Source organism: Coptis chinensis, chromosome 7, assembly GCF_015680905.1.
Source record: "Coptis chinensis isolate HL-2020 chromosome 7, ASM1568090v1, whole genome shotgun sequence".
Classification (NCBI taxonomy): Eukaryota; Viridiplantae; Streptophyta; class Magnoliopsida; order Ranunculales; family Ranunculaceae; genus Coptis; species Coptis chinensis.
In genome coordinates this window covers 66,308,833-66,334,103 of record NC_141462.1, presented here as the reverse complement: position 1 = coordinate 66,334,103, position 25,271 = coordinate 66,308,833, and the positions used below count along the sequence as shown (strand labels likewise).

General features: G+C 36.2%; 2 protein-coding genes, 1 long non-coding RNA gene and 1 pseudogene across 8 annotated transcripts; 1 reads left to right on the top strand and 3 right to left on the bottom strand.

Annotated features, from left to right (window-relative positions):
• Nucleotides 1–465: 465 nt before the first annotated feature.
• On the bottom strand, nucleotides 466–16,473 carry LOC147488461 (vacuolar ATP synthase subunit H family protein). Of its 2 annotated transcripts, none has more exons than XM_086575119.1 (12): nucleotides 16,282–16,473; nucleotides 15,679–15,740; nucleotides 15,017–15,142; nucleotides 14,420–14,522; nucleotides 14,279–14,342; nucleotides 9,951–10,016; nucleotides 9,732–9,849; nucleotides 8,910–9,071; nucleotides 3,551–3,676; nucleotides 3,192–3,317; nucleotides 2,352–2,531; nucleotides 466–910 (listed from the first exon to the last, which is right to left on the bottom strand). In XM_086575119.1, the coding sequence occupies exons 2-12, from the start codon at nucleotides 15,712–15,714 to the stop codon at nucleotides 662–664; spliced, it is 1,356 nt and encodes a 451-aa protein (XP_086431245.1). In that variant the 5' UTR covers nucleotides 15,715–15,740; nucleotides 16,282–16,473; the 3' UTR covers nucleotides 466–661. The 2 variants fall into 2 exon arrangements, with proteins under 2 accessions (XP_086431245.1, XP_086431244.1); XM_086575118.1 differs by lacking the exon at nucleotides 16,282–16,473 and adding an exon at nucleotides 15,849–15,944.
• On the top strand, nucleotides 15,948–22,447 carry LOC147488459 (uncharacterized). 5 transcript variants are annotated; one of them, XM_086575121.1, is made up of 2 exons: nucleotides 15,948–16,059; nucleotides 21,937–22,447. In XM_086575121.1, the coding sequence occupies exon 2, from the start codon at nucleotides 21,956–21,958 to the stop codon at nucleotides 22,211–22,213; it is 258 nt and encodes an 85-aa protein (XP_086431247.1). In that variant the 5' UTR covers nucleotides 15,948–16,059; nucleotides 21,937–21,955; the 3' UTR covers nucleotides 22,214–22,447. The 5 variants fall into 5 exon arrangements, with proteins under 5 accessions (XP_086431247.1, XP_086431248.1, XP_086431250.1 ...); XM_086575122.1 differs by lacking the exon at nucleotides 15,948–16,059 and adding an exon at nucleotides 18,727–18,834; XM_086575124.1 differs by lacking the exon at nucleotides 15,948–16,059 and adding an exon at nucleotides 18,900–19,459.
• On the bottom strand, nucleotides 16,619–18,727 carry LOC147488460 (uncharacterized; annotated as a pseudogene).
• Nucleotides 22,010–25,271, bottom strand: LOC147488458 (uncharacterized). Its single transcript, XR_015203238.1, has 2 exons — nucleotides 25,159–25,271; nucleotides 22,010–22,829 (listed from the first exon to the last, which is right to left on the bottom strand). It is a non-coding gene; the product is annotated as an uncharacterized LOC147488458 (long non-coding RNA).

Sequence of the window (25,271 nt, the reverse complement as noted above, 5' to 3'; positions counted from 1 at the left end):
ATTTTAACAGTCATTTCTCAGGCAATCAGGTGTCACAGTGGAAAAATTTATTAATCGAAAAGCTATTACAATTGGCTAACCTTTTTTAAGTACTTGAGAAAAATTGTCAAATTACTTCCAGTTTTCACTTTGGATTAGAAAAAACCTACAAAATCACGGTTCAAACACAACTCTTTTTTGTCTCTTTTCCGACTTTTTGGTTCCAGACATTAAAGCACAACTCTTTTTTGTTTAGAGAAGAAAGAGCATTTACATTTTTACCCTCACTGTTCACTGTTCCTTTTCTTCAAAACTTAAACACCCGGTCACAAATTTAAAAATGTGTGGTTGGGGGCCCTGCGCACCCTAGCTTTCCGGATCAAATTATCCCTTGTGCTAGCCAAAGTTAATTGGGGTTAATTAAGACGGACTGTAATCTCTTGTCAAATTATGCAAATAAATATAAGGATATAACATTCTGTAATCTCTTGTCAAATTATGCAAATAAATATACATTATTACTTTGATAATACAAAAAGATGACAGTAGCATCAGACAATTCTTCATTATCTGGTCACCTAGAATATCTGAAGATGCTTCTACAAAAACTTAACAACCAACATCTGGGTATCTGACTTAATTAACAGCATGAGAGAACACCACAAAATTATATAATTCAAACTCAGGCCTGCAAGAAGCTTGCATACTTTGCACCAAGAAAAAGCCTTTGAATACAGAGAAGAGCATTCTTTGTAACCTCCACATTCTCGTGATTCATCAACTGCATCACCCGCTCCTTAACCTTAAGATCAGTCGCAATGATTCGCCCAGCAGGATGGTACTGGATGAACTGTGAGAGATCATAGCAAGCAACAGCAAGGACCCTAGGTTCAGTTGAGGTCTCCAGGATGGTGACGAGGACGCGCAAAATCTATTATTGACACCAAAATGAGTATTAATAACAAAAAATTCACACTACTAGTGAGTTTGGATGAACTTATGATAATTACAAAAATGCTAAGCAACCACTGACGGGGGTAGCCGGCATGACAAGGTTTAAGTGGATAACCATGTCTTGAAAATCTCGAAGTAGAATGTTATCTTCGCAACCACAAATTGCTGTATTTTAGAGGGAAATCTCCGTTCTTCTGCACAAAGCTCCTTAACAAACCTCCTACTGTTTGTGGGAGTAATCATCGACAAAGACAGTGATGGTCTACAAAGACAGTGCTAGACAAGGGACAGAACCAGGATTCAACGTGTGGGGGTGCAAGAGTATATGCAACTCAGTAATTGAAATAGGGGGTGCAGTACTTGGAACTTCTGTAAAAATCTTGGGGGTGCAAATCTTTATAGTCTGTTCATTTTTCTAGCAAATTATTAATACATTATGTAACTATTTCAAATCTTTGGGGGCACATACATATGGTTCTAGGAATAAGCAGGTGGTATACATAAAGGGTACTAATAATCTAGTCTCAGTCTACTTTCATATGGATCAATGTCTTTTGTCACTACGACCAACAACTTACATATACAACCTCCACACGGAAAATCCCGCATATTTTCGCAATATCATATCTATGGTACTACATATATCACTGTTATTGGAATTCATTGACATACACATCAACGTCTAAATCATGGGGTAAAAACAAGTCGAGTGATGTTTGGGCTTAATATAAAGATAGCTATGATAAGCTGGTCTTGAGAACTAAACAAATCACATGTAGAAATGGATAAGTAGTTCAGAATTTCAGATCAGCTATTCTGAAACAGGGTATCCATGTGCTCAGCATGTCAAGTAAGACGATTGACACCCTTGTTGTACACCGAGAAACGTACACATGTCAATGTCGCCTGAGGAAATTCTTGGATTAAGGCATCTTGTTGGATGGAGGTATTTGCAGATATTTTCTACATGAAAATTCTATGATTCTAAGCTAAAATATTTGTGTCCAAATATACCCCTTTAATTTTATAGTTTATCAGTAGACTAAAGATAGATATAATTATCCCAACGAGCCTTCAACAACCACGTAAATCTCAAAAGGGAATAAGACCACCTATTTTTTGGGCATCTAGCACGGGTACCAAAATCCAGAAACAACTAAACCTAATTACCTTTTCCTCTCTGGTTGTTGTTGACATCTTGTTGTTGGTTATTATTATTACTATTATTTTTATTATTAAAATTATTAATATGATTTGTTATTATTATTATTTGTTACTATCATTATTATTATTATTATTATCATTATTGTTATGTTCCAATTTTTCCAACATTGGTTTCTAGGATGTTATTGCATGGTTTTATTACAAAGACACTGTAAAAGCATAATAATGTATAATTTCTTTATAAATCAAGTTACCTGGAAATCATTCTCTTCAAAGTTTGAAATATTTTCACGCCAGAAATTTGGGTCTTTATGAATGGGTGACCAGTCAAGATGGCCGAGAAGGACTTCCTGCTTGTATTTATCAAACGAACTCAGTTTCTTGACATTATCTCTCATCACCTCCTCCAATTGATTAAGAGCCTCCAACAGGTCCTGTTGACATATTGCAACAAGGATATTAGCAATCGGGTAGTGAGTATAAATTACACCAAGCAGACTGACATTCGAGGGTATTATTGACTTATTAGTAATAAGCCCAAGCCATGAGTTAGGTGCACATTGATTAGTGGAAAAACTTGATTGAGTTGTGATGAGCACAATAGCACATATGATATGTGCTGTTAGAAAGACACATATGATATGTGCTGTTAGAAAGATGTCAGCCACAGACTCCCTCCCTTTTAATAAGCCAGACATTTCTTTTCTTTTTTTCATATATTCCAGATTCCAGATTACGTCAGCACCCAAAAACTAACTACTGTTAGTTCCGAGGACCACATTAGCCTACCCCAAAACACTCGCACAAAAACACACACAAAAAAAAAAAAAAAAAAAAAGCAAGAGAAGCCGAAGAACCAACACCTGGCTTGCTCTCTCAAAATAAAACAACAGATACCCTTCTGCCGCCAACAACCACCATCCACCCTTCCTGTTTGGCTCGGGCACTCCATATCCGTGCTGATAGGGATACACATTCCCGTGTCAACATAACTTAGAATGACACCCTTCAGCCGCCAACCACAACACCCACCCTTGAAAGCTATAAACGGCTCCAAAAAATAAAACATTAGCTACTAGAAAAGTTCTTCTAACCTCATCAGTCCATGCCTGAGCCTTCAAATTCTGAATAATTTGTGGCAATCCAACGTCCACCATTTGTGCGCCAAATGTCCCTTTGGGAAGCAAGTTCTTTAAGGTTAAGACAACCACCCTCACAACCTGGGAGAATTGATGATTTATTTAGAATTCGAAAGGAAAAAGTCTGTGGATAGAGTGTAAAACATGTGGAGATGCACAAGACAAAAGCTTAGAATGTTTCGCTGAGATTGAGCTTTTTAAAATTTGAGATTAAATTATGCAAAAATAAACATTTAGCAATAAGACTTACAGAGTGCACATGTGTTCTATTCAATATATTTATAAAGTATAATGACTATAGGCCCGCAGCTTACCTTTTCCTTGGTGGAACCCTTAACAACCTCAACTAGCCGTGGAAGGGTCCTAGAAGTAGCAAGGTATTCAATTGCAGGCTCGTAGTATGACAGGAGCCATATACTGAGACATGTTTCATAAAGAAGCTGAAATAAAGAAACATATTAGGTACAATCCATATTAGCATGTAAAAATGGTATTAAGAGAAACAATAAGAATATTAAACTGCATATCCTACGACACCGTCGATTTCACTAACAATTATGGAATTACAAAATGATATTCATTAAGCATAAACTGTGTAGCATATATTTCAGCTAGAAGTAAATAAGAAAGAAACTCAAGAGTCAAAATAAAACTGTAACCCTGAATTTCATCCTCAAATAGCCAAATGACTACCATCAACCTCTTGGATAAGGTTTTCCATAATGGAAAGTGATAATTTTGAACTATGTACCAGTGCAATTTATAATTGCCATAACATAATTACGCTCAAGATCGTGTTCTCCTGATGAGGTTCAAATGTTAAGTAGGCTCAAATGTTAAAAAAAGCCCACTTGAGAATAGTCCAAATAGGCCCAAGAGCTAGTGTACTTAGTGCCCATGCCTCTATCTAACATAATTATATGGGAAGGGATCGGTTTACTCTCCCATTTATATTCACTTTTCTACTCGTGATATAAGTCGTTGCATTCACAGATCTAATGTCTACCAATTTGCTAACATGACAAGCTATAAGCTAACTTATACACCTAAAAGTTAGAAAATACTGCTTGGCTCCAGACAAGCCCTGCCTCTATGTACTACACCAGACAAGAGACAGTGACACCTGGCCCTCCTAAAATGAAACGAAACCCTTTGTTTCTCTCTCTCCGTGCTCTTCTTTCTAGTTCTCTCTCCATGGCCATTAAAAACACAATTTTTCTCTCTACATGGCCGTTACAAACAAGTACCAAAGAAATATGAAGACAACTACACCAAATCAAAATCAAAAAGACTTGCCAGTAATGTTGACAAGGTGAAGGTGAATCAAACGATCTGCTTTTGGAGTTGTTTTCAATTTCATCTTCTTTAATTCAAGTAATGTGAATCTTCTTGCTTAGTAGCAAAATTGAAACAGTATAACTTTCACCAATTTATCTTGTATGGGGATACTAATTGAAAAAGGAAAAAGAAGAAAATAAATGGATAAGGATGGGTATTGGAGATTTCGGGTGAAAACACATGGAGCAGATAATGTGGGTTGGCCATAATAAGGGTGTATTTACAGTGGCAAATAGATGATATATTCTCAAGAAGTGTTTTAGCAAAAAAATTACTGAAGATGAAGTTACAACTTAATTAAATAAAATGAAATATTCTGTTATTAAGGAGATTCTTCGGAAATGGCAAACTCGGGTGTTATTGTGTTAATTGAGAAAAATCAAGGATTTGAGGGAGAAAGGGTTTTGAGAAGAGAGAGAGTATTGCCTTTGTTCAAAAGGGGTGGACTGGTAAAATCTAAAATGCAAGACATGTCGCATCACGGCTTGCTTCAGTTGCTTGAGCAAGCCTAATACTTTACTTTTAATTACGCTGCCACATCAACTAAATTTGGAACATTGGATCTCGAATTTGGACGGTCCATAACATGAGTAGAGAAGTGAGTATAGGCAGGTGAGTAAACCAATCCCTTCCCTAATTATATAGTTATTTGTAAGAGTATATAGTTCCTTTAGGCTATATGGGACTAAAGAAACTTATTTCTCAAACTAAAGCCTTTGTCTATACTTCATATTTTTTTTCCGTGACTTAACATCATTAGCTTTAGCATTTCAACTTGTTTCTCAGCACTTCTTACACCACTTATTAGGTATTCAATTGCATAGTTTTGGTTTGAGTTAAAACCCCCCAACACATATCATTAATTTCACACATCCAAATCAAAACTACACAAATATGTACTCATAAACTCCCATGATCCCATGAATACCCATTCTAAACCTCATGGATTGAGTAAAAATCCCAAAACACATCATTACATTCATAGATCCAAACCAAACTTAACCAATTGATACTCATAAACATCACCTTAACTCCCACGAATACCCAATCTAAACCACTTGAATTGATTAAACGTACAATACATTTCCTTAGATTTATTGACCCAAGCCAAAACTATGCATATGAAATCAATTGAATACCTAATAAGTGGGGTAAGAAGTGTTGAGAAACAAGTTGAAATGCTAACACCAAAACGAACAATAGACAAAAGTTTTACTTTGAGAAATAGCTTTTCTTTAGTCCCACATATCCTAAAGAAACTATATACTCTTACAAATAACTGTATAAATTATAAATATGTTAGCTAGACATGGACTCCAAACTCATTAGCTCTTGGGCTTATTCGGTCTGTCCTCAAGTGGGCTTTTGAACATTTGAGCCTATTGTTTAAAGACATTTACTATTTTGGAACTGAACCGAAACTAACGGTTTGGTATAACCCAGTTTTAATAATGTGCCGGTTCAGTTTCGGCTCAAATTCTTAAGAACCGATCACTTCGGCTCGGTCCATGATTTTGGGTGAAACCGACTCGAACCGAACCGTGGACAGCCCTAGTTTAAGTTATATGATTGATTGGATGTAAATTGATGCTCATGGTTGACGTAGACGAGTCATTAAGATTTTAGGCATAGTTATTAAATTGGCAGTTGCCTCTTATCTCTTTCATTTGGCAAAAATTCTTCAACCTGAAATAGATAAATCGGTTGAAAAAGGAAGATTAGACTGAAATTCAATCCCTTCCTTGCATATTATATCAACAATTCATTTGTATTCTATTGCATCTAAGACATTGAGGACAGTGTTGAGTCTAGGTTTGGGAGGGGGAGAGGGGCAGTAGATAAGGTATATGAGTATTCTAATATTTATTTTCTTTACAGAAAAAATAAAAAATTTGACAATTCATTCTCCCCTGAAAAATTAAATCCAAGCTTGCAAGTCAATACCGAGTCCCTTCTATATGATGAGCATAGTTGTCAAGTCTTGAATCATATCGTGAATCGTTTTTACATCTTAGTGAATTGTGAATTGTTATCATATTTTAGTGAATCGTGACCGTATTGAGTCGTGGTTCGTAAGTTTCAAGAAATTGGTTTTATATAGATAACAAAAATATTAATTTTACATAATATTTCACAACTTGACATGAGTTGAGAAATTTCAAGAACTCTAAGTAATTATTACAAAATAAGTGGTTTGGAACCTTCAAATGGGCCAGCTTTTAACATAACAAGTAGGTCTGATTACATGAGCTAGTGATATAGTATTTAGTTTGGTTTCACAAGATGGGCCATATTCCTTTGTAAAGTCTGCCTTTCAAATAGGCTGTTACTAGTTAAAACTTAACTCCGCCTTTAGATGGACCTTGCAACCTAAGTCTGCCTATAGATGGGCCTTATAACTTAAGTCTGCCCGTATTCCCCAGTTAATAGAAAGCAAAAAAGTGAAACCCAAAAGCCATCGCACCATTTAGTTCTGGAGAATACCATAGAACAAGAAGAGAGAGTCAGAGAATGATAAAAAGGAAATACAGATTAATACTGCAGCAGAGATCAAAGGAACTCAAAGGAAACGATGTAACTTTTGCTTTCTATACAAATCTCTCACTCGGATTTCAGAAGATTCCTTTGTTATTTTGAATCGTCGAATCATGAATATAGTCTGATTCATACGATTCCGGCGATTTAACTTGCAAATGTAGCGATTCCAGAAACCTCCGACTCAATCTAACGATTTAGATCTTTGTGTTTTCGACTCGACTCAGATCTACAATTTTAGCAACGCTGAGTACAAAAATGTTTTCATAATATGAGATCAATCATGAAATTTCAATTTGCAAGGTTGACAAACTATTATGAGCAAATTTCAATTCTTAAAAATCATTATTAAAATCTTGGCCACATGGTACAGCGTTGAATTTTCTGTCAGCACCCCTTACATCTTTAAGAAACCATAATTGGTAGAAATTGAAAGGAAAGGAACTTGAGGGTCTTTGAGCTAAGGGACGAGGAGTTGCATAAGTTGGAGGGGGGGAGTCAAGGATTCAGCATGTGCTAATCCAATCGTTTATGGGAGTAAAATTTGCATGCTTTATGTGTAATTGGGAAGCTTGTAAGATGAGAGCACTTTTGTAATTTATGGAGCTTGAGTGGGGTCGAGTAGCTCCTCGCTACTTTAACATTAGAACCTTGTAATCTTCGTAATACTTATTAATAATTATAGTACCGTTGATCTTGCTTTCTATAACCAAAGTACACATTTACAAAATTGACAACAATCTCACTCTCTATGGAAATGAATCTGAATCAGAAACTAGTCAGGAATCTGTATGAACAAAGTTCAACGGGAGTTGAAACTTTTGGAATTAAACAACAATACAGGTAGAAGCAATAAGATCTTGATGTGATTTGTGTGACCAGATTACCATAATTGGTAGAAATTGAAAGGAAAGGAACTTGAGGGTCTTTGAGCTAAGGGACGAGGAGTTGCATAAGTTGGAGGGGGGGAGTCAAGGATTCAGCATGTGCTAATCCAATCGTTTATGGGAGTAAAATTTGCATGCTTTATGTGTAATTGGGAAGCTTGTAAGATGAGAGCACTTTTGTAATTTATGGAGCTTGAGTAATGAAAGTAGCTCCTCGCTACTTTAACATTAGAACCTTGTAATCTTCGTAATACTTATTAATAATTATAGTACCGTTGATCTTGCTTTCTATAACCAAAGTACACATTTACAAAATTGACAACAATCTCACTCTCTATGGAAATGAATCTGAATCAGAAACTAGTCAGGAATCTGTATGAACAAAGTTCAACGGGAGTTGAAACTTTTGGAATTAAACAACAATACAGGTAGAAGCAATAAGATCTTGATGTGATTTGTGTGACCAGATTGGTCCAGTCTAGGTGTCCATTAATTATGGCGTCATATCTTTACTTTCTATTTTCGTTTTATTTTATTTTACTAGGATTTTGATTTATTTGGAAAGTTTATTATGGTTTTCTTTTGCTTGGAGATTAAGAAACTTATGTGCTAAGGCCACTAAAGCCTCCTTTTTTCAGTAGTTGTATTTGAATCATAAAGAGTTGTTCTTAGTTAGCCTTTTTCATGGCTTTGTTATTAATTAAATTGCTTCCGCATCTATGATTTCTATCAGATCTGTTAATGGAATTTTAACATCATACCTTAAGTATGATGCAACACACTATTGCCTTAGGTTACAAGATATATAAGTTCACCTATATCATAGAGTTCCATTCTTGTTTGCCTTAGTCACCACATTTTGTTTATCAAATTTATAAATCCACAATGAAAGAACTTAGAGTGGAGATATTACCTGGATGGATTGCTGGTTGGACGCCGGTAAAATCAATGGAACAAGCATCTTCACTCCATCTGCTTTAACAAACAGAGATCTGACCTTGGGTTCCTTCAGCAAAGTTGCTAGGCAACTAATAGCTGTTGGAATGCCACGAGTAGGATGAGAAGGTTTATTCAACTGCAAAAACATTGAAAGATACAAGCTAAAAGCTATTATTATGATGATACATCCTGGGTATGATAGGAAGTCGAAACTAAGCTACACAATTAACTGTCATACTGTTAATTCCTACATGAGAAAACTCAAAAACTGGTGTCGCAAGTATAGGTAAAATGCTAAATGTCTTTGTATATTGGCAAATTTTGCCTGGTCGGGGTCTAGTAGGAGATCTTTGTCAATACTTTAGAAGCAAAAAATTCAAGCAACTTTCCAAAGTTCTTAAAAGACATCGTAAGTTTCCAATATTCCAAAAAGAATCTCTGTTTCTTCATTCTTCGTCTCAAATCACATATTTTATTTTATTCTTTTCTTTTGCTAAATCGTAAGCATTTGAGAATTTAATAAGTCAGAATTTAGAAATATCCGTTTCACTGCTTGACATTATCCAAAATAGGCAAAGACAAAAAGGGCACCTGAACCCATTCCCTTCTCTAGTACTTATTGCGTTTTGGAGGCGCTTACTTGTGTCTATAACATGTTAACATGGGAGACTTGTTTAGTTTGTGGTGATAGGTACACAGATATTTTCTAAATACGTGACACGGATGTTACATAGGATGATGACCAATAGTGAATGGCCCAACAAAATATAAGATTATAAGCTATCAACATACTAACCTGAGAACAAATCCACCCAACCAGTCCACTCAGTACATCATCAACAGTTGTGAGTTTGTTATTCGAATGTGAGGCTTCTCCATTCACACTATTTCTATCCTTGGCTTTTGGCCTGGCACTATATTACACCAGAATAATATTTCATAAAGATAACATAAAATGAAATGTAACGGCACTAATGTTAAATTTTTCCAATAAAGAAATTTAATTCCAATGTACCTTACAATTAACGACAATATCTTACAGCTCCTCTCTTGTATGAACCAATTGTCTTTCCACAACAATCTGTAAGTTACCAAGAAAAACATATGTTGAAATGAATCCAAATTCAAAGGGGTACAAGGCATATTATAAGCTCTAAATGGATATGTGGAGGAAAAAATAGAGGAACTAGTGATGAAATAATGAAGAGAATCCAAAGGTAATCATAGGAACTCATCTTCAGATTATCGTTACAAGATGTTTAAAATTGGATTACCAGATTGAAAAGTACAGTAATAAATTCATATTGGGCAAGTAGGTAGGCGATAGATGTCAACAAAGCCCATAAATTGCAATACTCATGCTTAAAAGCTGCCTACCTTTACTTTCAGGAAAACAAAGCCCAAAACTCAATCTTAAAGTAATTGTAGACTCTTTCCTATTGCTTATTTTGTCAGGCACAAATGCACAATATCAACTGTCTCTATGTTAAATCGAAATAAGCAGAATAATTTCTGCTTTCCTTTAGATGCTATTGAAAACTTCCAATTTCTTCCGTTTGATTAACAAACTGATTCTAGTTTAGCATTGCCCCCAGGATAAATATCAAAATACCCTTAATGTGAATAATGAATGATAAAACTATAAAAGTAGTCAAGATTCCAACTAGATTTTTGCCTAAACCATCCCATATGAGGATCAGTGAACCACCACAAATTCCTCTAACATGTCTTGAAGGCTTGATATCATCTTTCCTTACATTCTAAGAACTTGAACCCATACAAGTTAAAAGTGTGGCGCTGCTGTGGAGTTGCAGTCCAGACAATCAAGTTTTCAGCATATACTACCATTCTTTTTTTTTTTTTATCAGTAAATAGATATTTCATTGATATAAACATATAAAATACATAGAATTAGTAGGATGAGATATCTTTACAACGAAAACAACTGAAAGAAAAAACAACATCAAATGTACACAAGAAATAGAACAGAACGTTCTCAAGTCAAAATGTCTTCCCATCTACACACAAAGTGCTCAAAAGGAATGTTACTAGTTTCCTCATGAACTTTGGCCCAGAAGAATCAGAGGCCTTTAATTGACATGATTACTTCCGCCAAAGAAGCCACAACCCCCTCAAAAGTACTTCTATTCCGTTCCATTCATAGGCCCCACAAAACCGCAAAAGGAATCATACTCCATATACGTCTTCCCCTTTGAGATTGCAAATTCGAAGACCACGAGACTAATACACCTTTCACTGATCCTAGACTGACCCATGGACTACCTGACTCCTAAATGAGAAAACACCAAACTCGCCAAGAAAAATGACTCCGAAGGAGGACATGATTCACTGACTCACCATCTTTCAAACACAAATGACAGAAATTAACTAAGGCTTCCTTGAAATGTCTCTTTCTAAGATTATCATTTGTTAAGATTTTACCTAAGGTTGTACACCATACAAAGAAAGTGGCCTTCAAGGAACTTTGGACCCCCAAATAACACGGCTAGGAAACAAGTTCTCTGAAAGCATGAGGTCTGTTATGAGACCTCAAGGCATAATACCAAAATCTGATGGAAAATTTCCCCTTATTATTGATTGACCAAAGACGTTTATCTTTGTCCGGTCTCATAGGTGGGATGGAATCCAGCAGGTCTGTAAGAGTTGCCACACTCACTATATCCCTGTCAGAGAGCCATATCAATTCCCATGTTCCAAGCAGTATTACCATTATCAATCCTCATGAACGAGCGAACTGGCTGATTTTTCAAAACAGACAAAGCATATAATCTCGGGAAAATCCTAAACAAGGGTCTATCGCTGATCCAAACATCCTCCCAAAACCTGAAACTCTCTCCATTTCCTAAGACATATCTAATGTTCTTATGAAACTCATCCCAAACTTTTAAACCCCACACCCATAAGGACTCGTAATAGGGCCACTCCGCCACCAAAGATGGCTCTCCCCAAACCTCGATACAATAATCTTTCTCCAAAGACTATCCCTCTCTTCCCCGAATCTCCACAACCACTTACCTAACAACGCCACATTAAACTCATGTAAGCTCCTGATACCTAGGCCACCATTCCTTTTAGATTGGCACACTAAATTCCAAGCCACAAAATGATATCTATGCCTCTCTTCAGTATCATCCCATAGAAAATCTCTATTGATTGTCTCCATTCTATGTGATATACTGAGAGGCATGTGAAAGAGAGACATAATAAACAGGAAGGCTAGACAACGTGCTCTTGATTAGAATGATCCTATCACCATAAGACAACAAGCGCCCCATCCACCCTGCTAGTTTATTACTAAATCTCTCAATCACATTATCTCAAATGGCTTTAGACCTAGACTTTGCTCCCAAGGGAAGACCCAGGTACCTAGAAGGCAAGGTGCCCACCACAGAATCAACAGAGAAAGAAAGATGATTCAGATTGTCCCTCGGACCAACACCATAAATCGTGCTCTTACCCATGTTAACCTTAAGACCAGACACAACTTCAAAATAACACAAAAGACCCGTAAGAAATCTAAGCTGATCCAAATCGGGCCCTAGAAAAACCACAGTATCATCCACAAACTAGAGATGAGAAACTAAAACCTGCCCTTGACCAACTCTATAACCCCCAACTGATTCTCTTTGTCGATCATCTTACCAAAAACTTCCACGACCTGAAGGAACAGGAGAGGAGATAAGGGATCTCTTTGTCTGATACCTCTAGAGCTCTTGAAAAAACCAGCCGGAGACCCATTAATGAGAATAGAAAAGGAAGTCGACGAGACGCCCCTTCTCACCCAACTCCTCCAACGCACTCCAAAACTCATGTGTTTCAAGATATAATCAAGAAAGTCCCAATTAACATGATCATATGCCTTGGTCAAATCGATCTTGCACACAACCCCAGGAGCTTTTTTCGTAATCCTATCATCAATGGCCTCATTTGCTATCAACACTCCATCCAAAATCTGTCACCCAAACACAAATGCCCCTTGTTCTTGAGCAATCACCCGATACACCACTTTCTTTAGCCGAATAGAAAGAACCTTTAGATATTATCTTATAGGCATTCCCAATAAGATTAATGGGACACAAATCACCAATATTTTCGACGCCTTTCTTTTTAGAGATGAGTTTCACAAAAGTGTTATTAAGACTATAAGCTAAAAAGCTAGTATCATGAAAATATTTTACTATCTCCATAAAGTCAATATGCACCACATCCCAAACTATTCTAAAGAATTCAATGGGAAAGCCATCCGGGCCTGGAGATCTATCACTTTTCAGACTTTCTATAACTTTCCAAACCTCCTCTTGCATGCTATCCTCTAAAGAATCTCTTTCCACATCCGAAATACGAACCACATCAAGATTATCAACAAGCAGTCTAACGGGGTATGGTTCGGTATACAATTTTGAATAATAATCAACAACCTTATCTCTGAGATTCTTTGCTCCGCTCACCTCCTCTTCCTCTATAACCAATCTATCAAAATAATTCTCTCTGTCTAGCTTTGGCACAAAGATGAAAATATTTAGTGTTAGATTGTCCCTCTTTAATCCATCAAACCGGCAACTTGCGTCTCCAAGACATTTCCTCTAGATAGGTAACCTTCTCAAATTTCCCTTTCAACTCCTGACGGATAAACCTATCCTCCCTTGCAAGAATGCCCTCCTCTTCCTTCAAATCTAGAGTTCTTATCTCACTCAAAAACTTTTCTTTTTGCCTTTCAAGCTTGCCAAATTCATTTTTATTCCAATCTTTGATTCTATCTTTCAAGAACCATAACTTTTTGGCGAAACGAATACTCACCCTATCACCAACCTGCTCCACCTCCCACCATTCTCTGATTTTTCCAACTAGCTTAGGGTCCGAGAACCACATAAGCTCAAACCTAAATGGTGTGGGTCTGCCCCTACCCATCTCTTTCACCAAGCGAATAGGATGGTGATCTGAACTCGAACTCGTAACCACAGATTGAATTAAGGCCGGCCATTCCTCTTCCCACTCACTGTTAACTAAAAACCTGTCCAGCTTAGAAAGAGTCGGAACCTCTTTTTTGCTAGACCAAGTGAACCTACCCAGTCAAATATATAAATAAATGTTTTCTATAGTGAGAAAATAATTTGTAAAAGTGATTTTTCTTTACTTCCCCGCCCCCACCCCCCTCCTCCCACACAAAAGAGAGGAGAATTTGAACAGAAAAGAACCCTATCATTGAACAGCAAACATGCACAAGCACGAGAAGAAAAAATAAAACATGACAGAGACTCGGGGAAAAATAACTAAAATCATGAGAAGATCAAACAAAGGAAAAGGCTATGATAAACTACTTACCTCAAGAAAGGTTCATAAATATCTTCATCTATTTCATGAAATAGTCTGGCCCGTTTTGGATTCGCTGACACAGAAAATGATGCATATGTCAAACAACTGCAATTGCATAAGTACCTCTGAAAGATGAAGATTTTCATTTACCTGTGAGCATTTCATCGATAAGAGCAAGAACATATTCGACTGTTTCTTCTTTAAATATATCACGCAAGATCTTAACAAACACACGAACATAGGCCGCACCATCCTGTCACAATTATAGATGCATCGTTATTATTATGACTTATAAAATTAAAATCTAGAACCCCAACTTCCACCCAAATTGGACTAACAGGGTTCAGAATGTGAAGCAGGGTATTCTAATCACTATTGTTCCTCAGATAGTCAGAGGTCAGACAACCAATGAGAGTGTTTGACAAAAATTACATCTCCTTATTAGTCGAGCTAATGAGTAATTCCATATAACAGGTGAATCTGACCGTCAAACACAGTATAGTCCATAGATTCACTCAAACTGTCACTTTGCTATGGAAACACTCAATTCACGCCAATCGGCTACTTATGTTATGGTTATAGAACATTAGCCATGAACAATTCACTTACATAGATGATAAAATTCATTGTCACTTTTTCTTGTGGAATATCATCTCTACAGAGACCCCTAAAAGGTGATGCAGAGAAGTTAAAAGCAAACATGTCCCTGCTAAGAATTAAGAGTGCAAAAATTAAAAAATAACTTACTTCATCAAGCAGTGCTACCCGATAGCTCTCAGACTTATTATCATAACGCCTTAGTAGCTGAAGGCATGTCCCATCAATTAACTTGGTTGACATGTATGTCTCCCATGGGATCTCCCTCTTGAGAACCTGGAAGAATAGGACAATGTGTTGATCAAAATACAGGTGCTGGTTACTAGCTTTTTATCGAACATCATGAATTATATTATGACAAATAAGAATGCGTGTATTCTATTCTTTTAACATTTCTTCACGCTCCGCCTGATAAGCTTCATAAGCATGAGAGTAAAAAAACCGCAGATAATCATATTTGTTGATGTGTTTTCTCATTAGTACGTACAGTAATAAAAATACAAGAAATCACCTTACAGCAAAAGAAACAAATGAACTTGTACAGAGTAAACACAAAATCTAGAGTGCACTTCACTTCCTGACATCAAATTTTTTCTCTGTAATATTGTACATATACTAGGTGTCAAATCTCATTTTTCATATACCTCTCGAATACATCCAAGCTATACATCTTGGTTTCCTAAATGCAATAACGTCAAGTGACCATAATCCTGTTGACCAATTACTAAACTTACATTTTAATTATTTGTGACAATTAACCAAATACTGACAGCTTCTAGATTTAAAAATCCAAGTTTAATAGTAATACGGACCTGCTCCGTCTTTAACTCTGCATTATCCTTAGACATGGATGAACCCTTTTTACCAAATTAACCTGCAACATGAATTCATGTAATCCCAAAACAATATAATAATTTCAATACAAAATACCGGTAAGTGAAATTTCAATCTAAATTATTTCAATTGATAAAAAAAAAAATACCAGATCAAAGAATCCACCGATTGAGAGATAATAATAATTTCCACGTTTACAGATTTAGGAATATTTATATGTTTAATATTTGAAAAAGACAATTCTACCCCTACTAGTATCCTCCGAGGTTAGTTTTAGTAATTTATTTGGTTATTTATATATAAATATAAATACAAGTGTAGAAGAATCTCCAGCACCACTTCACTCTTATTCCAGCTAGGTATGACTCTCTTTTCTGTTTCTCCCAATTTCGAAGGTGTTATTAATAATTTAATTAGTATGATTGTTTAGGGTGACATAAATTTCTTAAGTTCGGGTGTTCTAGACATTTATATGGCAACATATAAGATATTTCTTAAGTTTATATAATCATAAGATAGGATCTTTTAATCACATGCATAATCACTTTTTTCATTTAAATCTCATAAAATTAAACGTGTACCCTTATCGTATACTTAGTGCCAGTTGAATGAGAAGAACTTTAGTGAGGGAAACGGGTTGTGTGTTCTTCTCTCCATTAGCCTATCAACTTGAGTTGTGTGTTTCAAAGGTGTGGAAATCAGTCACCTATTTATACCTAGAGAGAGGACATTAGTTTCCTAATTCAATTAGATCTCCATTATCCATCATCAATGTTGCAAACACGGCGACTCGACTGTAACTCAAAAATATAGAATGCGGAGGCAAACTGGACGCAGAAATTAAATAATATATGTAATTTTATTTTATTTTAATAATTGAACATTATAATTTATAAACTAATTCATATGTATCATAAAATTCATGATTACTCAAAATAAACATCCACAAAATTAAGCAAACATATTAATATAGTATTTAATCAAATTTCTCATAAGTCTTAACTCTCAAGTCTTAACAAAACAAGAACCAAAATAAAATCCACAAGGCCACAAGAAACATAGTAATTACTAATTAGTAAAGAAAGAGCCCTAGAATTCCACGAGACAACATGATCAATTTTTTTCTCCATCTTCCGTTTCCTCTCCAATTTGATTGAGCTCATCTTCAATACTAGTTGTCTCGTTTGTAAAAAGCATTGCCTCCATTTCCGATTCATCCAGTGAAAGGTCGGCTATTTCAAGTACGCCAACACCCTCTAAGCTATCAAATGTATCTCCCCCAAAGTCCCACATAGTAGTCACTCCTTTGTTTTCCTTAGATTTTCTTGATAAGAGGCGAAGATTAGAATGAACAAATACCAAGTCTTCGCCACTTTGTGGTGTTATCTTGTTCCTCTTCAAAAGAGTTTATGAAAGAGTAAGTACTCCAATTCCTCTCACAACATGAAGAGGAACATGGTTGTCCAACTAGTTTTAAGGCTAAGCTTTGGAGCAAGGGTGTAGTAGCGCCATAACTAACCCACCACACATTCAGTTCCATATATCCTCTATTCTCAATAGATTCACCATTTCCAAACTCCTTCAAAGCCTCAGAAAAATAAGCAAACTCCGTATTCACTGTTTTTCGCTCATCTTCATTACGGAAGTATCTTGCAAAACACTTTAATCTCTCGGCATAAATCCCCACGTCTTTGTGTGGTGCAACGCAAGTAGGACACTCATTGAGCCATTTAGCACTATAGTACCTATATGAGTATAGTGTTTTTTATTAGTAAAAAGAACATATATTAAATAACAAATATTGAAATGAGAAGAAATTACTGTACTTGGGATTCAATGAGTGAGCCAAACAGTGAAGCGGTGTGTTGCTTTTGGTCCATCGAGCCACTAGTATCCGGTGGACAACTATATAAAAATCTGAGATCTCGTAATCAAGTTCTTTCTCATGGCTATAGATAGCAATCTTTACCTTCTGTATCATTGAATCCCGCATATCATACACCAAATGAAGACAAGGTTGATCTGTGTCGCCTTTCCTTAGCATCTCATACATCGGCTCAGTGAAGGCAAGTATGTAATCAATATCATCCCACCACAAATCATCTAATATCTTCTCTTTGACAAAAGCAGTTTTACCAACATCATCCTCCCTATAGTTTACCCAATTGGGACTAATCACCATATTCAACAAGCCTTGCTTTATGACTTTAAATCTTCTAAGCATAATAATGCTAGAAGCAAAGCGTGTCTCTGCAACTGAAAGCAACTTTAAATATAAGTACTCATTAAACATAGAGAACCGCATCGAGTGGTTCATAATGAAGTTCTTAACCACCATCACATCTCCAACAACTTTAGTAATCCACTTACACTCCGAATACGTTTCTGAGTTTGCTTCGGTATTCTTTGTTGCACATATGTTTTTTAGCGCAAGATTCAAGCTGCACTACACAAGGAGTCCAAAAAATATGTGGATATACTTCCTCCACTAACAAGCCACTCCACTAACAAGCCAGCACCCCTATACACGGGGGCATTGTCTGTAATCACTTGGACCACATTTAGAAGTCCAATGGATTGAATCATCCCTTTGATCAAGTTAGCTATGAAATGCTTGTCTTTAAATACACCTTGGCAATTGACTGCTTTCAAAAACATCGGACCAATTTCAGAAGCCGCCATGAAGTTGATAATTGGTCTCTTTTGAGCATCCGTCCACCCATCACTAACAACACTGACACCCTTATCATTCCAAGTAGATTTAATATGCTCTACCAACCTCTCAATATTTGCTCTCTCCCTTTGCAGAAGTGTAGTTCTCAATGCATTATACCCGGGAGGAATATAACTCGAAAGATTTTTACTTTGAGCAGTCGCCATAGAAAATGCAAGATAATAGTAAGGATTTTTTGCAAGATTAAATGGTAAACCGCCTAAGTAGACCATCCTCGCAATAACACTAGTTAATTCATCCCGAGTTTTCATATTATAGGCTTTCTCAATAGGTAATTCACATGTTCTCCTCTTTCATTTTGATATAGAAGCCTCAAATACACCCATAGTACTTGCAGTCAAGGCTGAGGAGGAAGAACTTCGAGTTCTACTGGCAGATGGTGGTAACGGAACTTGCTTGGGTAATGAATTCCTTAGCTTTAGCTTATACTCTTCAATGCTCGTTTTCATCTCAGCCAAGTGCTCAGCAGTGACTTTGGTACATGATTTACTTCCACTACCAGTAACTTTCATTAGATGACCCCTCATTCTTGGATACGACCTGACAATTACTACTAAACAAAAATTACATTGGAAATGGACATTGCCTCCTCCTGGAATTTTTTCCAAAACAGTAACATACATCCAAAGAGGAGGTTTTTCTTGTGTACTCATTTTAGTGGAATGGAAACAACTGCCCTTACTAGAAGTCGTAGCGCTAACAGTGCCGACAAGTTAAATAAATTCAAAATTAACAGTATTCCACATGAGAGTAGAGAACCAATTGAGTTAACTCAAAAAATCTGGTTATTAGAACAAAAGGACGATAACTAAATTAAAGCAACAAAAGAACTAACAAAAAAAAAACATACCTAACCTCACCTTTTCTAACCCAACAATTCTGAGCAGCAACCTCAATCTTCAACAAACAGTACTTACAAACGGAATATTCAATCCATCAAAATCTCAAAACAAATATTAATTGGCTTCGTTACTTGTTCACACCATTTCCAATGGAAGAGAGCCAGAGAGAACACTAGAAGCGAGGTGAGAATGAGAATTATAGTTGTAGGTCTTGGGTTTAATTTTTTTCCTTTTTCTTACTTTGTCTTTATTTTTTATTTGTTTTTAAAGTGTTTATATGTGACTCGCATCTTGACATTGGTTTGACCGCGTCCCAAACCCATCCTGACTTGCGTCCAATGTGATTGACTACGTGTTGACCGTGTCAGACAAGCGTCCGAGCAGTGTCCGTCCCCGTGTCCGTGTCCGACGCGGACACAACTCTTTAACATGTCCGTCCGTGTATTAGAGTCCATCATAGTAGGAATTTTTTAATTAAGGAAAGACTTCTATTATTAAACCGCTATTATCAGCAATATCCAATTAAACACATATTCCCTATAGACCATAATCAAAGGTTTCCATTATAATGAATCCTTGTATTTAGAAATTTCCAACAATCTAAGGCTATAAATAATTATGTAGCCATGTAGGACATTGGCCAAGTTAGTTTTAGTATAAGAGCAGGCTATTTCTATGGCCCAAAAGGCCCATGTACTCCACGCAACCCATTTAAAAAATTGTCCACGTGTTTTGCTCAATATGGACCATACGAGAAGGGGTGTGTTTAGTTTTATTATCCTATGTCGGGTATCTAAAGACTTGCATTAAAAGAGATAAGTCATGAGACCTCTCAACTCATTTGCCAATTGGTTTTGAGTTGGATGTCCAAATTTAATACCAAGTGATTGAGAACTGTCGGTTGGAAGGACAAATGCTTATACAAGGGTTTTAGTAGTGTAAACACACAAGAGTTGACTGATAAGTCTATCTTTTGTCCTTTCAAATTTTCATTTGACTAATGCAATTACTTTTTGCTTTGACTATGATTTGTACAAACACTTGATGGAGTTGCGCGTGACTTTTGTTAAGATCATTATTTCCTTGTACCATCAGAGACCTCAACCTGGATGTTTTTCCTTTAACTCGCGGCCTATATATTTGTAAGAAAAAAAAAACCAAATCTCTATTAGTTGTAAAAGACACAATTAGCTGTAAACCTATATTTTCATGTTTGCTGATGTTTTGTTCATTGTACAAAAGTAGAATTAGGGTGTAAGGATTTTCAAAAATGATATACAATCTCCAGCTCCTGGGATTGCACCTGAGACCCGAATACTTTAGTAATGGTATATGAAATATGACACTTTTCTCCTAGCGTGAAATAAGGTGAAGGTGGTATGTCTTCCCAAGTTCACATGGTTACAGCTGGTGACTATGCTAGCTGCTTTCCGTTTCGTCGGTTTTGTTCTACGAGCCACTGCCGTCCCCCCACCTTTTGCTACTGAACAAACATTGCAGAGCAACGCATCTTTCGTTGTATGTTCTCCCACCCCAATTTGTATGATAGATTTCATCAGTTGCAAATGAGTGTTAAATTTGGGACTTCTAACCTTTGACTATACTACATTGGTGAGGGTTCCATTTGGATCATAGTGTGGCTTGAGTTCCACTTGGAGTTTGAGATTTTGGGGTTTGGCGTGGAGTCAGTAGTTCTGCCATTGACTGGCATTTGAGTTTCGTTATGAAGTTAGATTGAATCCCAAAGTTTATGTCAGTTGGTTTTTAATTTTCTTAGCCTTTTCAAAATAAAGCGAAAAAAGAAAATTAAAATGAAGAAAAACCACAACAGTAATATTAGCATCTTGCTAAATCTGTATGTCTTGAATCTGATTTTTTTTTTCTTGTGTGTGTGTGTGTGTAAGTTTTGGCTTCCAGTGTTTGCTTTGGTTTTGGAAATTCAACAGGGCCAATTTCACGAAGGTCAATGATTTTCAGTTTCCTTTGCTTTGTTGCTGGTCATCAATGATTACATTTGCCCTGGCCATTTTTGCAACTTGTTACGTTGAGTTTTGTTTTTATTTTTTATTTTTTCTATTCTAGTGTGAAACTAGGAAAAGAAACATGAGATTGTTTTGTATTAATTAAGTCCATAAGTTGCAGCATCTATGGTCACCAATCCATTTGAAAAGCCAAAAGTAAAGGTTATGCTAAAAGCCTTTGTGAGTCGTACTGTTAGTCAGTTGGCAAAGCATACGACTCAGTGCATGGTATGTGGTCACGGGTTTGATTCTTATTATGAATGTTTTCGTGAGCCAAGTCCTTTATTTTTCTTTCTTTTTTCCTTTTTTTTGTCAGCCAAGTCTTTGTTATAGCAGTGAAATGTGTTATAGCATCTACAATTTTGAAATCAGCTTCTAGCTGGCAAGAAATCAGTTGACATTTGAGTCTTAGACTAATCTAGGATGTTTAGACTTTAGACAAATTTGTTTTGATTCGGCACTGGTGGCATAACATCTTAGTCTCCTCACCCCTTTGCTAAAGGTCAATAATAATAGTTCACTTTGTAAAGCTACAATAACCAAGCAGAGGCTTGAACTCTTGAACTTTCTATTTTTGTTGAAGTGAATAATCTGTTGCCTTATTGGTAGTCATATGTATCTGAATTAGTTTTCCTACAGGCTCTTTCTGTATACGTACATGGAGAATGAAACTAATATTGTTGGCCCTCCTAGATCGCATGTTAAGGCGACATTCTGCCTTAATTCAGAAGTTTATTCTGTCAACGCAAGCAGTGGCACAATATCTGAGCAGCTCGTTTCAGTTAAGGAGGAAAGTGTGTGCATACTCAAGGACTTCATCACCAAACACAATGTTCCCAATGATGTCCCAGATGAACTTGTTGAAGCCTCTGAAGACGATGAAGTGCCCGAGAAGCCTCCGAAGAAGCAAAAGTAACTCAAAATTGTTGACACTCTTTAAGTACTTAAGAAGGTTTGAACTTTGAACTCAATGTGAAATTTAGTTTCCTGTTTGTAGGTAGTAAAGAATGATGATCATTTTTTAAAGTATTCAGTTGCAAACTATCCTCCCCAATGGGTACCGGCTTTCTTGCCTGTAATGTACTGATTCAAAATACAGAGCATTAATGGGTTTAATGTTGGGGCCATGAAAAGGTTCTTATTATTATCATTTGAGGAATCTTAATGCTGGAATACATATGCTTCACTTTGTTTGTCCAGGACCAAATAGCTTATCCATGGTTTTGTACACTTGCAACTATGCTGATGAACTAGCGAAATGGATTAATGGCTGGTTTCTTGGTGGAGATGTTCTTCACTTCTTTGAGTTCTTTCACACTATGGAGTTTCCCCTACAAAACCTAAACTTGGGATTTTCTGAAATTCAAGACTTTAGATGGCAGAATGAGCTGTTTTGGGGAAAAATAGTCACCATGGTGGGAAAGTAGTTTCCGTTGGAAAATTAGCTGCCCTTACCTCATCTAGAAGGTTCCATGAACCAAAACCGTGTATGCGCATTGATGTCAGATTCCCTTATGCTGCTTTTGGTACACCTAGACCAAAACATGAAAATACATAATAAACATTTTGGGGATAAATTCCTTTGCAGAGAGACATTCAGACATCTATAGAACCAACAGCCGATATGGACCAAAATAATTATTTTTTATATTTCAGGATATATCAATATCAACAGCGTAATTACCGAAATTGAATATAAGGAGATAACACTAAAACTAAAAAACCAAAAAAATTTACTGTGCGCAGGAGATAAACGGAGTGGACCCGAACCCAATATATTCAATCAAGGCCACTCATCACAGTAAAAAGTGCTAAATGTGTATTTATTATTATTGCAAATTCTTTAACATTTTGATTAGGTGTGTTTTGTAATTTAACTGTGAGCAACAAACAAAATGGCCCAAGATTCATGGGTAGCTAACGGTGCCTTCTTTAAAGTATTTTAGATATTTCAGGATATATCAATATCGTAATTACATAGAAAACTGCTATTAGGTAAATATGTGTTTGTTCCTTACACACATAGAACATAACATTATCGTGCGATCTTGTATCTACTGGCTGGTCAGAGGGGAAATGTATGTATGTAATTGCAAGGCCCAAAATTTTGATATCGATGAATATATCGGTGTACTCAAAAACCGATATATATCGAATATATCTAATTTTTGATGACCAGTCCAAACCATTTAAAATATCAAAAATATCAGATATATTGGAAATATAATATCAAAAATATCAAAAATATATCGGAAATATATTAGAAATATCGGATTTATATTAAAAAATGGTCAAAAAGTCAATCGATATATATCGTAAATATCGGATATATCGATTTTATCGGTGATATAAAGTTTTATATTGGAAATTTCGATATATATCGGGAAAAAAAAATTCAATATTCGGTGAATATATATTGAAAATATCGATATTGGTGTACCAATTTACCAAAATATATTGGCGATATATCAGATATATCGGTGATATTTTGGGCCTTGTGTAATTGCCCCTGAAGGTGAGATGTATGTGAACTTGTGAAGGGAGGAGTGAAAAATACGGAGGAGAAATGAGTCAAAACGTAACTGGGCATTGTAGGATTTGTAGGTTGTAGGGGACTGTTAAAATAAATGATTCCTTTTGACTGGTGATCGATGTGATGTTTATGGTTTTATAGTGAGTCCGTAAGTCCCGTGACGTTGCAAGTTGCAGCCAACAGCCCAACAACATTCTTGATCAAAATGCCATAAAATTTTACTGATGTGAAGGTAGATACGCCTGATTGCCTAAGAAGAAGACAGACTTGTCTGAGTGGAGAAGATTTAGACATGTCAATCTTAAAATAAGACAACATGCATATCTGTTTCGTTTTGTTCTCTTTTGGTTTTTCTATCTCGTCGTGACTTGGTGTATCCTTTTAGAGACCTCATCCTTAGTAGTGCTGGTCATCGAGCTATCCGAGTCGAGTTTTGCTATATTCGAGTTCGACTCGCACATGTAGAAGCTCAATTCGAACTCGCATTCGAGCTTAATATTGAAGCTCAAGCTCGACTTATCTAGTTCTACTAATAGCTCGAGCTCAGGTTCGAGCTTGAGTTCAATTATGCTCGTTTGAACTCGAACTCGAGCTCAAACTCAAAAAAAATATACATAAAATATTAAAACTAGTATAAATTGTAAATTATAGTTGGATATAAAATATAAAATGACGTATAAATTATAAATTATATGTACGTATGGGTTTATAAAACGAGTAGCTCGCGAACTACTCAAACTCGAGCTCGACTCGAATAACTCATGAGTAGCTCGCAAGCTACTCGAACTCAAACTACTCGCTATCTAGAATGAGCTTTAAATTAAGTTTAAACTCGACTCATACTTTTGTGCGGACGAATTTGAATCGAGCCTTCGACGAGCCGAGCTCGAATTACTCACGAATAGCTGAACTCGATAACCAGCACTAATCCTTGGTGTGTCTAGAGTTCAAGACTCAAATAATATTTACTACAGTTCTACAGTTAACTCGATTTCTTTCGCAACTAATACAATAGAATCTTGAATGGATAAAGAAATTTATTTGAACTAGGTACCCGCGTCAAAAATCTGAACAAACCATACCGCCCCCTGAGACACGCCTAGTTGAAACACAAAGAACCTCAATATACATTTTTAACTTTGTATTAGATTTTGCCTCAATAAAATTTGCTTATAAATCGAAATTTATGGACTTTTATCCATTCTATTATACACTGTTCAATATTTGTAGTCGACAACTCGACACCAATTTTAGTCAAGAGTCGAGACAACTATTAGAAAAACAATAAGGAAATTAACTTAATTACCGAATCTGGTGTGAATATGTACCTCTTTTGCATTGAATAGAAGACGATAAGATTCGCCTGTACTCCTGTAGTAACCTTGTCCAGTTGGTACAAGTGTACTGTGTACAACTGTAGAAGACTAGAAGTTTAGAAAAC

Bases quoted from the DNA above. Each gene is read 5' to 3' on its own strand.
- LOC147488461 (XM_086575119.1), bottom strand. From the start codon at position 15,714: ATGTCTAAGGATAATGCAGAGTTAAAGACGGAGCAG. The intron at 15,143-15,678 runs GTCCGTATTACT...CTATTCTTCCAG, and splicing joins CAGAGTTAAAGACGGAGCAG to GTTCTCAAGAGGGAGATCCC. The intron at 9,850-9,950 runs GTACATTGGAAT...GGTGTAATATAG, and splicing joins ATATTGTCGTTAATTGTAAG to TGCCAGGCCAAAAGCCAAGG.
- LOC147488459 (XM_086575120.1), top strand. From the start codon at position 20,321: ATGGAGTTGCGCGTGACTTTTGTTAAGATCATTATTTCCTTGTACCAT. The intron at 20,419-21,936 runs GTAAGAAAAAAA...GTTTTCCTACAG, and splicing joins AACTCGCGGCCTATATATTT to GCTCTTTCTGTATACGTACA.